The 19155-nt window shown below is 42.8% G+C and overlaps 2 protein-coding genes across 4 annotated transcripts in view; one reads left to right on the forward strand and one right to left on the reverse strand.

Moving 5' to 3' along the window:
* C1H5orf63 (chromosome 1 C5orf63 homolog) overlaps nt 1-19155 on the reverse strand; it is a 205269-nt gene that overhangs the window by 111622 nt on the left and 74492 nt on the right. Inside the window, exon 2 of one of the 3 annotated variants that reach the window (XM_077291424.1) lies at nt 109-232. The exons of the other annotated variants lie outside the window; for them this stretch is intronic. Coding sequence (XP_077147539.1) covers nt 109-186 — 78 coding nt within the window. The 5' untranslated portion in view covers nt 187-232. The remainder of the gene's footprint in view (nt 1-108; nt 233-19155) is intronic. 3 annotated transcript variants of the gene reach the window in all.
* On the forward strand, nt 2450-8559 carry LOC143808562 (uncharacterized). The gene is made up of 4 exons (XM_077291363.1): nt 2450-2614; nt 3428-3623; nt 3778-3940; nt 4710-8559. Exons 1-4 carry the CDS (start codon nt 2471-2473, stop codon nt 5728-5730), a joined length of 1524 nt encoding a protein of 507 aa, XP_077147478.1. The 5' UTR covers nt 2450-2470; the 3' UTR covers nt 5731-8559.

Below are 19155 nucleotides of genomic sequence, written 5' to 3' on the forward strand. Positions count from 1 at the left end.
CTGCACCTATCAGATAAATTAGGTTACTTTTTCATTAAATTTTTGACTCTGTGGTTTTTGGCTCTTTTTGGTATGCTATGTTTAAAATAAAGTTGATTTTATACTTACTGGTATTTGTCTTTCGCAAAACGTTATTTGTCCAGTCATGTGACGATTACATGCATTTTTACCAGTGGATTTCAGCATTTACTACAATTATATGAGAAAATTCTGCACATAAAACTCGGCGCAACTGCAAGAAAAATTGAAAATTTTCACATTTCAAATACTCACTGCTGGTCAGTTAAAAGCACAGTGGGCATAAGATTTCTATAAATCCCATCCCCTTTGCTGGAATTGTAATATGCCACAAAAATATGCAGCATCATAACTCATTGTGTTTCTAGATTTTCAAGTGGTTCTGAGAATGTTTTTCATTGTACATATTTATGTTAGTGTTAAGTTTAGGTCAATATGATTTGCATTTATTCATGAAAGTTTTCATAATTTTCAATTTTTTTTACACTGCTAAAACAGATACTCCAAGCAAACAAAATAATTAACACATAACATTTATAGCTTGTCTACCTTATAACAGCTGTAGCAAAGTCAGGTAGGATATTGTTAAATCCCAGGTTCGCAGTGTCTGATTAGATGTACCTGCCTAGTTTTGTGGTAAACCAAGAAATAGGTTTACTAAGGGCATGTTTCCTCGGTCTGTGTAGCGCCTCCATCCCGTTCTTGGTCTGCCCGCACTGTACACATCCCGCAGGCCTCCTAGCATGCCACTAAGGGCACACGCGCACACTCCCGGTCTCTTAGGCTACGTTCACATTTGCGGTGTGCGCCGCTGCGTCGTCGCCGCACCAAAACGCATGCGGCGTGCGGCCCTATATTTAACATTGGGGCCGCATGTACATGCGTTGTCATGCGTTTTGGTGCGTTGTACGCCGCATGCGGCGTTAGGGCGCACCTGTCAGGGCGCGGCAAACGCAACATGTTGCATTTTTTGGGCGGCGCAGACTTTGTAAAAAACGCATGCGTCGTGTTTGCGTCGTGTTTGCGTCGTCAATGCGGCTTTTTCCCCATTGACTTGCATTGACAACGCAGACGACGCAAGTACTTGCGTCGTGGTGCGTTGTACGACGCATGCGTTTTCCACTAAAAAATGCAAAACATTGTCTAGACTTTGTCTAGACAAAAAAAACCCACTATATATAGAGAGAAAAAAAGGGGTTTGGCATTGTCTTTCACAAGGCTATCAGACAAGACAAGTCACTGAGGAGAAACCTGCTTTCACAACCTGTAAGTATATATTTCTCTTTGCATATTTTTTATTCTGTGTTTTATTTATTGATTTTGATTTAATTTGTGCAATGTTTGGTCTGTGCTATTGTACGGTTATGGCACTGTGGGTTGTATTGAAAAATTGTGTTTTTTAATCTGGTTTTGATGTACTTCTGGCGCTATATGATGGCGTTTATTGTCTTCGGCCTGGCTTGGTTTTGGGTTGTTCTGGTGTCATGCGGTTGTTCAATGTCTTTAAATTTGGCAGATTTTTATGTGAAATTTCTGGTGCATGTCTTTTTCTGGTTTCTATTGTTGGGGGTAACCGTATGGCGTTTTCTTGGCTCATGTCTTGCTGTGTTTTATTATGCTGTGGGCATTTTTTTTTCTTTCCTTGAGTGTCTTTTCTTGCTGGTGGGGGGGCTACATTTATGATGTTTCATTTGTATTGTATTGTTCTGGGCTGCTATGCCATTCTATTTTCAATTGTATTTTCCCTTTTTTTGGGGGGGTTTTAACTATGATGGTTTTACGTCGTTTTCCGTATGGCTTCCATATGTATCGCCTTTCTTGAATGTTTCCATTGACAAGTGTGTAGTATGGCCTTTATATTAATTTTATTTTTTAGTTGGGGGCCTTTTTTTTTTAATTTATTGTTTTTTCTTTTCTATTTGACTATGTTTTATCTTTTGGGTTGCTGTATATTGTAACAGCGGTTGTCCCGTAATGTTTATTGCTTTTTATCTAGAATGGTATTTATCGCCTTTTTCTGATGTATTTCGGTGGATGTCACCAGATGGTGTTGTTTTGGATCATGTCTTGTTGTAATTGTAAATTATGGCGTTCATTAGTTTGCTATTTCATTGTGCCTTTTTTTTTCAGTATTTTTTTTTTGGATAATTTTGTAGCTTTAGAAAATTTTACATAGGTGTCTATTTTTGCTTAATTTTGTTTGGGTCTATTCTTGTATTGTTTCTTCGATTGTATTCTCTTGCAATGTATGGCGTTGTGGTGTCGCTTTTTGAGTTTGCATTGTACTATCAGTCAACAGTCAATTGTGTTTTTTTAATGTTTTGGGCCTATTTTATTGTCTGTGGCATTGGATGTGATTTTTTGCTCATTTTTTCATTGCAGAACAAACTTGCAAGAATGCCAAGTTCTTCGGAGCATAGCCAATCGGCGCGGGGGAGTGCGGTGAGTAATTATGTCCAGTTGCTTACTATTAGCTGCCATTTGTAGCATTGACAATAATTTTTGTATACAATTTTTCCAGGCTTCTTCAAGTGAGGGGGAAGGCAGTCAGCGGGAGCAGAGAGATCAGGGCCAAGATGTGGCGTCAGGCCGGCGAGTGAGTATTTTTTTTTTTTTTATCTTTTTTATTGCAGTAGCATCCTGCTGTGAGGAACATTACATTTGAGGAGCATCCTGCTTTCACTAGGGATGTTTAGTAAAGCTTAGGCCCCCGTCACACATAGCGAGATCGCTGTTGAGTCACAAGTTTTGTGACGCAACAGCGACCTCAGTAGCGATCTCGCTATGTGTGACCCGTACCAGCGATCAGGCCCCTGCTGTGAGATAGCTGGTCGTGTTGGAATGGCCTGGGCCGTTTTTTGGTAGTTGAGGTCCCGCTGACATCGCTGAAGTGGTGTGTGTGACACCGATCCAGCGATGTCTTCCCTGGTAACCATGATAAACATCGGGTTACTAAGCGCGGCCCTGCACTTAGTAACCCGATGTTTACCCTGGTTACCCGGGTGCTGCAGGGGGATTTCGGCATCATTGAAGACAGTTTCAACGATGCCGAAGTCGTTCCCCTGATCGTTGGTCGCTGGAGAGAGCTGTCTGTGTGACAGCTCCCCAGCGACCACACAACGACTTACCAACGATCACGGCCAGGCAGTATCGCTGGTCGTGATGGTTGTTAAATCACTATGTGAGACGGGGCCTTTATACATTATAGATTTTCAGGGCAGCAAGTATTGGGGGAAGGTAAAATAAAGTTGAACTCCCTGCACACAAACATTCCAAAACACAGGTGTAGAAAACATCAATATACATACATCAAATGGCAAAGAATAGGGCAGAGGTACCTATCATGCCAGGTGCTGGTGGTTGTTAATATTTGCATATTTATAACCTATTTGTTTTCTAATTTTTCTAGGTTTCACAACGGGCCCAAGGAGAGAGTGTAGATGTGGACCTCCTTATTTCAAGCATCCAGGAGCGTGGCCCGTTGTGGGACAGCCGTGACCCTCGGCACATGGACCAGGTGGTGTCTAGGCGTTTGTGGGCAGAGGTGGCAAACTCGCTGTGGGATGGCTTTGACAGTGCCTCAGCGAAGGACAAAGGCACCTTTAGTGAGTATTGCTGAGACGCTGCTATGACCCATCTTGCTAGGATAAACACAACCGTGTGTGATGCGATCAACGCCTACACTTTGCATCGCACACGGTTGTTTTATCCTTTTACAATGCTAAATATGTAACAATTTTTTTGTCTTTACATTAACAGTGAAAAAGTTGAGGACCAGATGGCGATCCATAAAGGACCGTTTCAATAAGGGGATTCGTGCTGAGGAGGAGCAATCTCGGAGCGGTGCTGCTGCGTCCAAGTCTGTGCCCTACAAGTACAACAGGGCCCTCCAGTTCCTAAGACCGGTCCTTACCCGCCGACAGTAAGTATTTTTGCCACATACCATATTGCACAGCCACATTGTACATTGCCCAGACACATAGCATATTGCACAGCCACATAGTACATTGCCCAGCCACGTACATTGTGCATCCACATAGTAGATTTCCAGGCCACTATATCGCAGCCACATAGTACACGTTCGAGCTACATATACACATAGTATATTTCCAAAGGAACATAGTATATTGGCCATCCATGTAGTCATCGTAGCATTTTGGCCATCCTTTTACCCTTGTGGAATGGTATATAGCCCATTAGTAATTTTTTGGGTTAGGCGTGAGTCATTGTAGTCCATGACAGGTTACGTTCTGAGTCAGGGTAGTTCTGATTGCAGGAATAATGATGACGTCTGGATCACATGATCCTAACGTCATGGCCATTCCTGCGATCAGATCAGCAAAGTCTTTTTTTTTTCGTTTTTGGGTTTTTAAATTTTATTCTTGACTTTAAATTTTATACTATTTTTGTGACATAGGCATTATCTAGATTTTTTTTTTTAGATGACAGGGGTATGCATTGCCTTTGCCAACTTGAATGAACAGTCATTTTCTGCCGTCGGTATGTCCATGATTGTTATCGTGAGCCCTAATGCTCAGCTGGCGATAACAATCAGCAATTTATTATAGGCCACACAGACTGAGAGACAGGGGATTGTAATGTTTTGATGTGTCATGTAATTTTTTTGACAGGAGTTGGCGTATGTGATAGGTTATTAATTGAAGACTAATTTTTTCATTATCTTTTCACAGGACACACAGCAGCACCCTCCAGCGAGCTCCCCCCTGTGAAGCGGAACTTCATGGATCGCCATCTGAGCCGTCACAGCCATCCCACAGCGACAGCAGGCTTGCACCACCATCATCTGGAGAACCGGCTGCCGGTACGTCAGGTTTTCCCCTGCCCGAGGCCTCTGGCGCACCTTCGTTCGGGTATTCCCGACAGCGCCAGCGGGCCTCGGACAGGTCAGTCATGCCTGAATTTTTGCACTTGGGCACGGTGTTCCAGAACGGTTTCAAGGCGTTGAGAGATGAAATGTCCAGTATGGGACGGCGCCTTGAAATCCTGGAAGCCGAGCTCTCAAATCCGGCAAAACATTTCTTCAGCACACTTGCTAAAGGCATGGTGGAAAACCTTACGCCGGAACTCCAGATTTCGGTGATGCAGGACTGCAACAATTCTTACGTGAGGGCTCTGCAGCAGTCTCGGGTCGCGCAGTCAGCGACACTGCCCGTAGTGCCGTCGCTGGCTAGCGTGACTCCGACTACTGCTGCAGAGTCACTCCAGCCCCCCCACCCTGGTCCAAGTGCCGGGCGACGCCACCACAGGCACCATACCAGTGTGCGGCCCACTCCTGCTCCTGCCAGGCCCTCATCCTCCCGTAGGAGTGCTTCTGGGGGAGATGCCGCAGAAGGCAGGAAAAGGAAAAAAAAATATAAGAGGAGGCACACAGACACACACACAGAGGCACAGGTTCTGGCTGCTCCAGGACACACACCATCTCGTCGTGGCTCTAGCCACAGCAGGAGCAGCCAGGGCCAACCAAGCCAAAAACGCAGGCGGCTTGTGTTGCCTCCTCCCTCCTCTACTGACGAGGCGGTCTCCCTAGTGTACCCTGCGGGGGGTTTGGACCTGCCATCAAGCTTACTCGAGTATGGCGGCTCCTCCTCCTCCTCCTCCTCTACCACTCCCACTCCCAGGTCCAGAACTAGAAGCTACCGGTCACCGGTGGTAGCGGATGTTGATCCCCCCTCGGCTGTTGATACCCCCTAATTTTCTTTTCCCTTTTTTTCTGTTTCCCCTCAATAAAAATTTAATTTTTTGTATACAATATTTGGTCTTCTTTTCAAGTACACTGCTCGGTAATTCACTCCGTGCGTCGTTTATTTGTGCTTCAAACACCTCATATATGCAATGTCAGACAGTATTTTTGGATTTTTTAATTTGACCGTTTCTTTGGGTGTCTTTCATTGCTGTATGAGGTGTTTCCAAACACTAAAGTGTATGAGTTGTTTTCAAAGAAAAAGGGTATGTGTCCACGCTCAGGATTGCATCCGAATTTGGTCCGGATTTTAATTCAATATTTGTAGCCAAAACCAGGCGTGGGTAATAAATACAGCAGTGGAGCATATGTTTCTATTCTACTTTTCCTAATTGTTCCACTCCTGGTTTTGGCTTACAAATATTGATGAAAAAACCTGAGCAATTCAGGATGCAATCCTGAACGTGGACACATACTGTAAAGGTACCTTCACACTTAACAATGCTGCAGCAAAACAGACAACGATGCAATTCACTGCAGCATCGCTATTTGGGAGCTGGAGAGCTGTCTGTGTGACCGCTCTCCAGCGACCAATGATGCCGAGGTCCCCGGGTAACCATGTTAAACATCGGGTTGCTAAGCGCAGGGCGCACTTCCGATGTTTACCCTGGTTACCAGTGTAAAATGAAAAAAAAATAAAATATTCACAATCGCATCCCCCGGCGTCAGCTTCCCTGCACTGACTGAGTGACGTCCCTCACAGCAACGCTGTGCTGTGCATTCACTTTACGGCCGGCGCTCACTCAGTGCAGGAAGTGGACGCCAGGGGACGCGAAGATGAGTATATTTATTTTTATTTTTTAGTTTACAATTAACACTGGTAACCACGGTAAACATCGGGTTACTAAGCGCGACCATGCGCTTGGTAACCCGTTGTTTACCCTGGTTACCAGTGTAAAACATCGCTGGTATCGTTGTTTTTGCTGTCAAACACAACGATAATCGGCGATCATATAAACAAATAAAAATTTTATATGCTATGCCATAATAATTTGTTCTTTGAAAAAGGGTAGAAAACTTTGTAAACTTTTTTATTAAACAACATTTTCAAAAGAAAGGGTTACAAATTTTTAGATAAGGCACATAACGTTAGTGAACTATAGGTAGATGCCACATTTGACATAAACAAACCAACCAAAACGGATATTGCACATAATGTAGAATTAGTTTATTACCACAATCACAATACAGGGATTTTATTGGTGTAGTGAAATCCAGAATAAAGTCCAACAGAAAAAAAAAAAAACACTACACCATTGTGTCTTGCCATGACACACGGCCAACATCTGACACAAAATAGGCCGCAAAACGATCCCTCATCTGTGCAATTTCCACAGTTGTCCTCAGAGGATGATCATGGTAATCGGGCAATGGGTTGGCTATGGTTTCATCGAGATCAACGTTCAGTCTCTCTTTGGCCAGAACAAAATTGTGGAGAACCACACACGCCTTCACCACCTCATCCACTGTCTCAATTTTCAGATTAATGGCGGATCCTAATATCCGCCATTTGGACACAAGGATGCCAAAGGCGCACTCCACAGTCCTTCTGGCCCTGGATAGTCTGTAATTGAACACCCTTTTCGTATGGTCCAGGCCCCGACTGGAGTAGGGTTTCAATAGGTTGGCAGACATTTGGAATGCCTCATCCCCAACCACAACAAATGGCATCGCAGGGCCTTCGGTGTGGGGAAGAGGTCGTGGCTGGGGGAAATTAAAATTGTTTGTATATAATTTTTGGCCCATATCCGAGTCTTTGAATGTGCGCGAGTCATTTGAACGGCCAAACGCACCAATGTCGACTGCAAGAAAACGGCAGTCCGCACCGGCAATTGCCATAAGCACAGTAGAAAAGTATTTTTTGTAGTTGAAGAACATGGATCCACTTTTCCCTGGCTTGGTAATCCGAATATGCTTTCCGTCCACCGCGCCAATGCAGTTTGGAAAAGAACACACTTCCTCAAATTTATGTGCGTTGGCCAACCAGATATCGCTTGTAGGGACGGGTAAAAATTCTTCACGGAGATTATCCCACAAAGCGCGGCAGGTCTCAGCAATGATTCCGGAGAGAGTGGAGACTCCAATCCGGAACTGAAATTGAAGGGATCTTAAGGTCTCTCCGGTAGCCAGGAAACTGCCAAGAAGATAAAGAAATTACATTAAAGTACATTGCAATTTATAAAAGTACATTGACCATACCACCCCCAAAAAAAATTAAGAAAAAAAAAAAAAGGGAAGAACATATCTCAGTCATTCAAACAGCTACGTACCGTAGAGTCACCAGAAGCCGCTCCTCTGCGGATATAGCTCTCCGGAGCTGAGTATCCTGCCTGCTGATGGCTCCTTCCACCCGACGAAGAAGATAGCGGAAGCTCTCCTGAGACATCCTGGTGTACTCGAAATATTTCTCCAGGTTCTCATTCAGTTCGCCAAACAAACTATGGTATGCTCCACGGCTCTCCCGAACTTCCAAGATAGGGTGTATCCAAAATCTGCGACGACTCCATCTCCGTTTTTCTCTTTCTCTTTGATGAGCACAGGCGACAGCATAGGCATGAGCCAAGGCTAAATCCATCTCCATATCCATGACGATACTGTCCATGGGACGCTCCATCATGAATACCAGCAAAATGGGAGGAATTCATGTCTGCCATGGTATATATACACAATTACATAAACACCAACCCTCTTCTAGCCATTGGTGGTCCTTATCTATTGTGTAGACACTTTTTTTTTGTGGGTGGGATGAAGAATGACTCACTGCACAAAAAACGCATGCGGCGCAAAACGCTGCGTTTTTTATTGAAAATGCAATTGCGTTTACAAAAAACGCTGCGTTTTGCGCCGCATGCGTTGAACGCATGCGGCGCAAAACGCAGCGTTGTGCATGCGTTTTGTTGCGTTTTTGTTTGCGTTGTGCGTTGCGGCGCCGACGCTGCGGCGCACACCGCAAATGTGAACGTAGCCTAAATGAGACAGTGCGCTATTTCCTAATTATGTGTCAGCCAATGGCTGAGTGTCTTGTACTACTTCAGGCACCTCTACCCTTAGGGAGGTGCCTGAGCAACAAGTGTTTCCTGTTGCTGGTTTTCAGGTTGCCCGTGCCTGCATGTTTGCTCTGCTTGCATCTCGCTAACACTGTTTGTTTCCTCAGTGTGTCCTCCGTGCTTCCACGCCACCTGGAACTTCGACTGCTACTAGCTTGTGCCGCTTGTCTCCTGCCTGGTTATTCACTACTTGTTGCACCTGCCTGCTCACAAGTCCGACCGAGTCAGCTACCACGTACCCGGGGTCTAACTGGAGGTAGCACCTTGCGTCTCCTGGGCTTTCCATTCTGGCCCTGTTTGAGGGGTCTTACTACAGGAGTCCGAGGCTCGCTTAGTCACGTCCCCTTCGGAGCCCCCCGGGTAGTGGCCCAGTGGTTTTACAATTAGTTCAATAAATGAATGTGCACTTCACCATCTGTGCCTCCGTTTCCAGTTGTTACAGTCAGTATTCGCTGCGGATTGGACACTGCATACAGCCGCAGTGTACAATCCACAATGGCCAGGTGTTACAGCATAGTGGATGGGATTTTATGAAATCCCATCTCCACTATGCGTGCAGGGACATCTCCGGCTTCCCAGCGTAAACGAACATGCGGAGCGTCTTTCTAGACTGCAGCATGTCAATGTTCAGTCTCCGCAAGATAAATATCACAGTCCAATGTATAGGATGCGGTGATTCCACACGGTTCAATGAACACATGCGGAATCACAGCGCGTACTGTTATGAACTGGTGGTTAGGAGCACACGAAGTGACCTGATGGTTAAAACAGAAAACCTGGGACAAGCTCTGAGGAAGTGGTAACTCAACTGACCGCAATCCCTAATCCTATCACACACAGTAGAAATAGCCGTGGAGCGTACCTAACTCTCCCTAGACGCCTCTTCACAGCCTAAGAGCTAACTACCCCTAAAGATAGAAATAGCAGCCTACCTTGCCTCAGAGAAATTCCCCAAAGTAAAGGTAGACCCCCACAAATATTAACTGTGAGTTAAGAGGGAAGTGACAAACACAGGAATGAAACAGATTTTAGCAAAGGAGGCCGAATCTTCTCTAGAAAGACAGAGGATAGGAAAGGGAACTATGCGGTCAGTATAAAAAAACTACAAAAACCACGCAGAGTGTGCAAAAAGACCTCCACACCGACTCACGGTGTGGAGGTGCAGCTCTGCACCCCCAGAGCTTCCAGCTAGCAAGGAAATATCATTATAGCAGGCTGGACTGAAACATAGCATGTACTGAAAAATATATTCAAAAACCAAAGAACAGCAAATGACTAGCAAGGACTTAGCTTCTGCTGGAGTAGTCAGGTCATCTGAGAATTCCAATAGAGATCTGAACCAGTACTGAGATATTGACAGCTGGCATGGACTAACGACCTGGGCAGAGTTAAATAGGGAAGCCAGAAGCAGCAATAAACGAGGGCAGCTGAGAAAGCCAACCTCAAAGATCAGCAGTTCCACTCAAAGCCACCATAGGGTGTCCAAGGACAGAACTCACCAAAGTACCATTCTCGACCACAGGAGGGAGCCCGAGAACGGAATTCACAACAGCGTACAAAAGCTACATCCAAAGCACTGCCAATACTGACCGTGGAAACATACCCTTATTGTTAAGTGTGAGAACAGAGCTGTGTGTTGATTCTGGGAGCAGCAGAGTACTGCTTGTGGCCAACTAAATTGAGTTAGGGGAAGTGCCAGGATTGCCACAAAGGTGAGCGTCGGTGGTCTGCACATGGGAGGAGAGGTGAAAAGACCTCATGCTGCTGATCTCAATGATAAGACTTGAGAGACAGCTGGACATTTATCTTAATGGGCGAGCCCATATGTGTCTGTATATGGACTGTTTATTTGTATCCATTATGCTGGAGAAAGGCTGTTTGATTTCCAATCTTCTGGAAGTTTACACATTTCAATAAACCTCACTTATTGAGAAATGAATTATATGCCTATGTGAACACTACCAGCTGCCTAAAATTGAATGTATCCCTACAGGCTTTTCCTGTTTTTTTTCAACAAAATGAACAAGACAAGAGGTCACATTTGCAGAACCTGACATGTCAAAACAGCAAACACCCTCCACAAGTGACCCCATTTTGGAAACTATACAACAGGCAGTGGGCAACCTTACCAAAATGTAAGCATATTAAACACATCTTTTTATTTATTTAGTGAAAAAGCATCTTCCCTTATACGCTGCTAGCCTAATTCAAAGCAGTCAGTATGGATTTGAGGAAACGAGTAGGATACCTCTTTAGGGCAGATAGTTATAATCGAGTCAACTAGCATTTTTCTATATCTCTGATATCTTTAGTATTTCTTTTTCTATTAATTAATTATCTCCTCTTGTTGCTGTCAAGCAATAGGGAAAGCTTAAATAATTATTAAGCTTTAAAGCAATTATCATTTTGGGATATAGCATTGCTCCCATTATTCGAACAGAGTAGTAAATCGCTATCACTGACATTCCTACAACCCCTGGCAAAAATTATGGAATCACCGGGGTTGGAGGATGTTCATTCAGTAGTTTAATTTTGTAGAAAAAAAAGCAGATCACAGACATGGCACAAAACTAAAGTAATTTCAAATGGCAACTTTCTGGCTTTAAAGAACACTAAAAGAAATCAAGAACAAAAAATGTGGTAGTCAGTAATGGTTACTTTTTTCAACCAAGCATAGGGGAAAAATTATGGAATCACTCAATTCTGAGACAAAAATTATGGAATCATGAAAAACAATCAAAAAAACACTCAAAAACATCACTAGTAATTTGGTGCACAACCTCTGGCTTTTATAACAGCTTGCAGTCTCTGAGGCATGGACTTAATGGGTGTCAAACAGTACTCTTCATCAATCTGGCTCCAACTTTCTCTGATTGCTGTTGCCAGATCAGCTTTGCAGGTTGGAGCCTTGTCATGGACCATTTTCTTCAACTTCCACCAAAGATTTCAATTGGATTGAGATCCGGACCATTTGCAGGCCATGACATTGACCTTATGTGTCTTTTCTCAAGGAATGTTTTCACAGTTTTTGCTCCATGGCAGGATGCATTATCATCTTGAAAAATGATTTCATCACCCCAAACATCCTTTCAATTGATGGGATAAAAAAAAGTGTCCAAAATATCAACATAAACTTGTGCATTTATTGAAGACTAGATGGTGGCCCGATTCTAACGTATCGGGTATTCTAGAATATGTAGGCAGTATATAGCACAGGCTATGTACTATATTGCACAGTGATGTAGTATATAACACAACCGACGTAGTATATAACATAGCTACGTAGTATGTAACACAGTGTATGTAGTATATAGCAGAGCTACGTATAACACAGCCACGTAGTATATAACATAGCCACGTAGTGTATTGCACAGCTACGTAGTGTATTGCACAGGCACATAGTATATTGGTCAGTCACGTAGTATATAGCAGAGCCACGTAGTATATAACAGCCATGTAGTATATTGTACAGCCATGTAGTATATTGCACAGGCACGTAGTATATTGCACAGCCACGTAGTATATAACACAGTCACGTAGTGTATTGCACAGCTACGTGGTGTATTGCACAGCTATGTAGTATATTGGTCAGCGACGTAGTATATAGCAGAGCCACGTAGTATATAACATAGCCACGTAGTATATTGCAGAGGCACGTAGTATATTGCATAGCTACGTAGTATATTGCACAGCCACGTAGTATATAACACAGCCACGTAGTATATTGCACAGTCGACGTAGTATATAACAGAACCGACACAGCCACATAGTATATTGCACAGCTACGTAGTATATAACACAGAGCACGTAGTATATTGCACAGCCACGTAGTATATTGGACAGTCACGTTGTATATTGCACAGTCACATTGTATATTGCCCAGCTACATAGTATATAGCACAGAGATGTAGTATATAACAGAGCCCACGCAGTATGTAACACAGCTCACGTAGTATATAGCAATGTGGGCACTATATGCGTGATTGAAAAAAGACTTAAAATAAAAAATAAACATATACTCACCTTCCGAAGGCCCCTTGAAGTCCTGGCGCCTGTGTGCGGTGCACTCGGCAGCTTCCGGTCCCAGGGTTGGTATGAGCGCAGGACCTGTGATGACGTAGCGGTCACATGACCGTGACGTCACGGCAGGTCCTTCTCGCATAGCATCCTTGGCACCAGAACCTGCCGCTTGCACTGCTGAGGACAGCTCGCGACGACGGAAGGTGAGAATAACCTTTTTTTATTATTATTTGTAACATTAGATCTTTTTACTATTGATGCTGCATACGCAGCATCAATAGTAAAAAGTGGGTCACACAGGGTTAATAGCTGCGTTAACGGAGTGCGTTAAACCGCGGCATAACATGGTCCATTAACGCTGCCATTAACCCTGTGTGAGGGCTGACTGGAGGGGATTATGGAGCGGGCACTGACTGCGGGGAGGAAAGAGAGGCCATTTTGCCGCCGGACTGTGCCCGTCGCTGATTGGTTGTGGCTGTTTTGCCGCAACCAATCAGCGACTTGGGATTTTCGTGACAGACAGAAAGACAGACAGACAGAAAGACGGAAGTGACCCTTAGACAATTATATAGTAGATATAATGACAGCCATCTCCCCAGTGCCTTTACCTGACATGCAGCCCATATCAATGACTGGAAATTTGCATGTTCTCTTCAGGCAGTCATCTTTATAAATCTCAATGAAACGGCACCAAACAAAAGTTCCAGCATCATCACCTTGCCCAATGCAGATTCGTGATTCATCACTGAATATGACTTTCATCCAGTCATCCACATTCGTCCATTATTGATTTTCCTTAGCCCATTGTATCCTTGTTTTTTCGGTTTAGGTGTTAATGATGGCTTTTGCTTAGCTTTTCTTTATGTAAATCCCATTTCTTACAGTTCGGTCACAGACGTTGACTCCAGTTTCCACCCATTCGTTCCTCATTTGTTTTGTTGTGCATTTCCTGTTTTGGAGACATATTGCTTTAAGTTTCCAGTCTTGACGCATTGATGTCTTCCTTGGTCTACCAGTATGTTTGCCTTTAACAACCTTCCCATGTTGTTTCTATTTGGTCCAGATTTTAGACACAGCTGACTCTGAACAACCAACACCTGTTGCAACATTACGTAATGATTTACCCTCTTTTAAGAGTTTGATAATCCTCTCCTTTGTTTCAACTGACAACTCTCTTGTTAGAGCCATGATTCACGTCAGGCCACTTGGTGCAACAGCTCTCCAAGGTGTTATCACTCCTTTTTAGATGCAGACTAATGAGCAGATCTAATTTGATGCAGGTTATTTTTGGGTATGAAAATTCACAGGGTGATTCCATAATTATTTCCTCAGAATTGAGTGATTCCATAATTTTTCCCCTATGCTTGGTTAAAAAAAAGTAACTATTACTATCAATTTTTTTGTCCTTGATTTCTTTTAGCGTTTCTTAAAGCCAGAAAGTTGCCATTTGAAATTACTTTAGTTTTGTGCCATGTCTGTGATCTGCTTTTTTTCTACAAAATTAAACAACTGAATGAACATCCTCCAAGGCCGGTGATTACATAACACTGGTCAACAGCATTTTTGGTGCCAAAGATATTTCATCGAATTTAGGGTATTTTTGGGGTGCTGATTCTGAATATGTCATCAGTTTTGCCAGATTGGCTCAAGTTTTTGAGATTTTTGGTATCTTATTTATAGCACTTGTTGGTAAATGCGACGCATCATCTCATTAATTTCTTTGGATTAGTACTTGAACTGAGCAGTTCTCAATATAGTTTTGTGTTAATTAGTGTTCTAAAAGTTTGTTCATAGCTTGATTTTTGCACTAACTTTATGTTGTTGTCTGTTTTCCAGTGAAAAGCATGAACTCATCAAGAAGAAGTTGTCTTAACGATCCAGACTCATTCTGTTACATTTGTGGTGAATACACACTGCCAAAACATAGAAGAAACAGAACAGACTTCGTAAAAAAAGTGTATTTTGCCTATTTTGGGGTTATGCTTGGGGACCAAGACAAGTTTTGGGCACCACACATAGTGTGCAAAGCATGTATCGAATTATTACGAAAATGGAGCAAAGGACAAAGAAAAAGCTTCAAATTTGGTGTTCCAATGGTGTGGAGAGAGCCAAAAAATCATCATGATGACTGTTATTTATGGTAAACACAGGTACAGGCACATCTTCACAATGAGGGACAGGCCTTCTTGCAGATTCCATGTTACTCCCATTTTCGTTTCTTATGCTTATTGAATCCTTGCACTTGCACTGCACAGAAATAACAGTCATCATGATGATTTTTTGCTCTCTCCACACCATTGGAACACCAAATTTGAAGCTTTTTCTTTGTCCTTTGCTCCATTTTCGTAATAATTCGATACATGCTTTGCACACTATGTGTGGTGCCCAAAACTTGTCTTGGTCCCCAAGCATAACCCCAAAATAGGCAAAATACACTTTTTTTACGAAGTCTGTTATGTTTCTTCTATGTTTTGGCAGTGTGTATTCACCACAAATGTAACAGAATGAGTCTGGATCGTTAAGACAACTTCTTCTTGATGAGTTCATGCTTTTCACTGGAAAACAGACAACAACATAAAGTTAGTGCAAAAATCAAGCTATGAACAAACTTTTAGAACACTAATTAACACAAAACTATATTGAGAACTGCTCAGTTCAAGTACTAATCCAAAGAAATTAATGAGATGATGCGTCGCATTTACCAACAAGTGCTATAAATAAGATACCAAAAATGTCAAAAACTTGAGCCAATCTGGCAAAACTGATAGCATATTCAGAATCAGCACCCCAAAAATACCCCAAATTCATTAAAATATTTTGGACACCAGAAAAAAAAATTTTTTTTGTTGACCTGTGTAATTTTTGCCAGGGGTTGCATTTGCCTTTGTGAATTTTCTATTTATATAATTGCCTTGTAATGTTTTCATTTCCAGTTCTGTCCAGATGTCACCGTATCCCAGAATTCCAAGTGGAGGAAGTTCACCGGCCGCCATATTGGGACACCCAAGTGATCGGTGTCTCAATATGGAAACTGCTGCTGGTACCAACCTATTGCGCGTTACCACCAGCAGAACACCACCGCACCACACACACACACACACACACACACACACTCACATTCACACACATACGCAGCCTCTTGCGCGGTACCACCAGCAGAACACCGTCACGAACACGCTGCCGCCGGGACCAGCCGATTCACTGACTGCCGCCATCTTTGTACAGGAGGAGTGCATGCACAGTTTTAATGTGACGGTCTGATTTACTGCGACCGAGTGAATTACGTGCAGGCGCAGTGAATCATTCGGCTGATCCTGGCAGCAGATGTGCGACGTGTCTACAGGCAGAGGAAGCCGGTCACATTAAAGGGGTTTTCCCACGAACGAAATTTCATTTTAAAAATTGACTGTGTCTGACCGTGTATGGAGCATACCACATCTCCTGGGCAGGGGAGGAAACAATAGACAATACTGACATTACAGCAGGGGATCACAATGGATTCATTTTGTGAGGTAAAATATTTCACTGAATGTTTTTAAAAAATATTTTACTTCACAAAGTGTATCCTCTGCAATCTCCTGCTGTAATGTCAGTATTGTCTTTTGCTTCCTCCCCTGCCCAGGAGCTGTGGTATGTTCTATACACGGTCAGACACAGAAAATTTTTAAAATGAACTTTTGTTTGTGGGAAAACCCCTTTAAAAAGCAAATATCAATGCCAAAATGGCTCTTCATAAAAAGTATGGCAATGACAATGAAAGGAAAGCAGCAAAGGCACAACATCAAAGACAACAAAGGGCAAACGAGACCCTTGAAGAGCAACAGCATCGCTGGGACAAAAACAATTCATATTAGTGTAGGCATCAATCACATGAATCCCCTGATGCAAAAGTCATTAGATTATCACAGGATGCCATTAGGCAACAACAGCGCTGCATGCCTGCCCCCATCGTGACATTACCGCCCTAGCATCGGGTCTCCATCTACACTGTGTTCCAAATTATTATGCAAATAATATTTCCTCATATTTTCTCTAAATTACCTATCTGAATTGCAGTCCTTGTTATTTTCCAGTCATCTACTATTCTAGTATAATTGCAATGTTTTGGAACAAACTGCCTATGAAAACAGTATCTTTAAAAAAAAAAATAAACACTCAAAATGCATGTTCCAAATTATTATGCACAGCAGAGTTTTCAACCTTTTTTTTTTATTTTGAACAAAAAAATGGTCAATTGTGAAGTTATAAGCATTATCAGCTTTTTACAAAATGAAATCAAACAGTTTTCAAGTGAAAACTTTATTCTAGGTGATGTTACATTTGCACATAGGACCCCTTGTTAGAAAGAAGCTTCTGAACTCTCTCGTCCATTGAATTTGTCAGTTTTTGGATGGTTTCTGCTTCAATTGTTTTGCATGTGGACAGAATACCCTCCCAGAGCTGTTGCTTAGATGTGAACTGCCTCCCGCCATCATAGACACTCCTTTTGATGATGCTCCACAGGTTCTCAATGGGGTTGAGGTCAGGGGAAGATGGTGGCCACACCATAAGTTTGTCTTCTTTTATGCCCATAGCAGCCAGAGATGCAGATGTGTTTTTTGCAGCATGAGATGGTGCATTATCATGCATGAAAATGATCTTGCTGTGGAAAGCACGGTTCTTCCTCTTGAACCATGGCAGGAAGTGTTGTTTTAGAAACTCCACATAGATTATGGAGTTCATCTTTACCCCTTCAGGGATCATAAAGGGGCTGACAATCTCTCTCCCCATGATTCCAGCCCAAAACATTACTCCACCTCCTCCTTGTTGGCGCCTTAGCCGTGTTTTCATGGGGTGTACATCAACCAGCCATCCTCCACTCCATCTATCTGGACCATCGAGCGTTGCACGGCACTCATCGGTGAACAAAACAGTTTGGAAGTCAGTCTTCATGTATCGTTTGGCCCACTGGAGCCAGTTCTGCTTGTGTGCAGTGGATAGAGGTGGTCGACAGGATGGCTTACGCACCTCTGAAGGACCCTGCATCTTGTTGTTCTGGGGACGATGGAGGCACTAGCAGCTTCAAAAACTTGTCTGCTGCTATGACAAGGCATTTTTGCAGCTGCTCTTTTAACCTTAAGCAATTGCCTGTTGGAAAGAGTCCTCAATTTTTCCTTATCAGCATGCACACATGTGTGCTGGGAATCAGCTACATACTTCTTGATTGTGCGATGACCTCGATGAAGTGTCTTGGCAATGTTGATTGTAGTCATGCCTTGACCTAAATACTCCACAATTTGTTGCTTCTCAGCAGCCGACACATCCTTTTTCTTTCCCATTTTGGCAAAAAATGTAGGCTGCTTAATAATGTGGAACAGCCTTCTTAAGTAGTCTTGCCTTTATTTGGACACACCTGCCAAACTAATTTGCACAGGTATCTGCAATTGCTTTTAGTGATATAAAGAGCCCTGACACACATCACCATCAATGAGTTTAAATGACAAACAAAAAAATTCTAACCTTATCACTCCTAAACTCTATGTGCATAATAATTTGGAACACAGTGTAGTATTTTTATAATTACATAAAGTTTTAGTGATTGCTTCTATTTTCCAATTGAATGATACAGTGAATTACTACACCCTCAAGAAGGGGCATCATGAATATCTTGAACCCATATGTGCCTCATAGAATTTTAACATAGGATGGTGAAAATTAAAACATTGCTTTTTTCCACAAAAATATTGCTTTAACCCCAAATTGTTAATTTTCATAAAATTAATAAGAGAAAATTAATCCCCAATTTCTCCTGACTATACCAATACCACATATGCAGTCAGAATCTACTGTTTGAGCACAAGACAATGCTCAGAAGGAAAGGAAAACTATTACGCAGCTGATACCCCCCACAAGTGACCCTATTTTGGAAACAACACTCCTAAAGTAATTAATCTAATGGTGTCTTAAAAAATTGGGCAGTGAAAAAAAATTTTTTTTTTCTGCTAAAATGATACTATAGGACCAAATATTTCATCACACTTTCAACTGTATCGACTTCCTCGATGCAGATATAATTGAAAGCAATGATGGAGGAGGGATTGTCAGCTGATGCTCCCTCCACCATCATTCTCCGTCTGAATCTGACATCTCAGTGCAGCTGGCGCAATTACATCAATATTTCCCGCCCGCTGTGCTGAGCAGTGAAGAGCTTCTGAGCGCTTGTTGCCAAGACTGGAGCAGTAGGTAAACGAAAAGAGGTATTTTTTATAATGTGGGGCCCATTATAGTGTATGGAGGACTATGTGTGGCCTATGATACTGTGTGGAGGGC

Source organism: Ranitomeya variabilis, chromosome 1 (genome assembly GCF_051348905.1).
Source record: "Ranitomeya variabilis isolate aRanVar5 chromosome 1, aRanVar5.hap1, whole genome shotgun sequence".
Classification (NCBI taxonomy): domain Eukaryota; kingdom Metazoa; phylum Chordata; class Amphibia; order Anura; family Dendrobatidae; genus Ranitomeya; species Ranitomeya variabilis.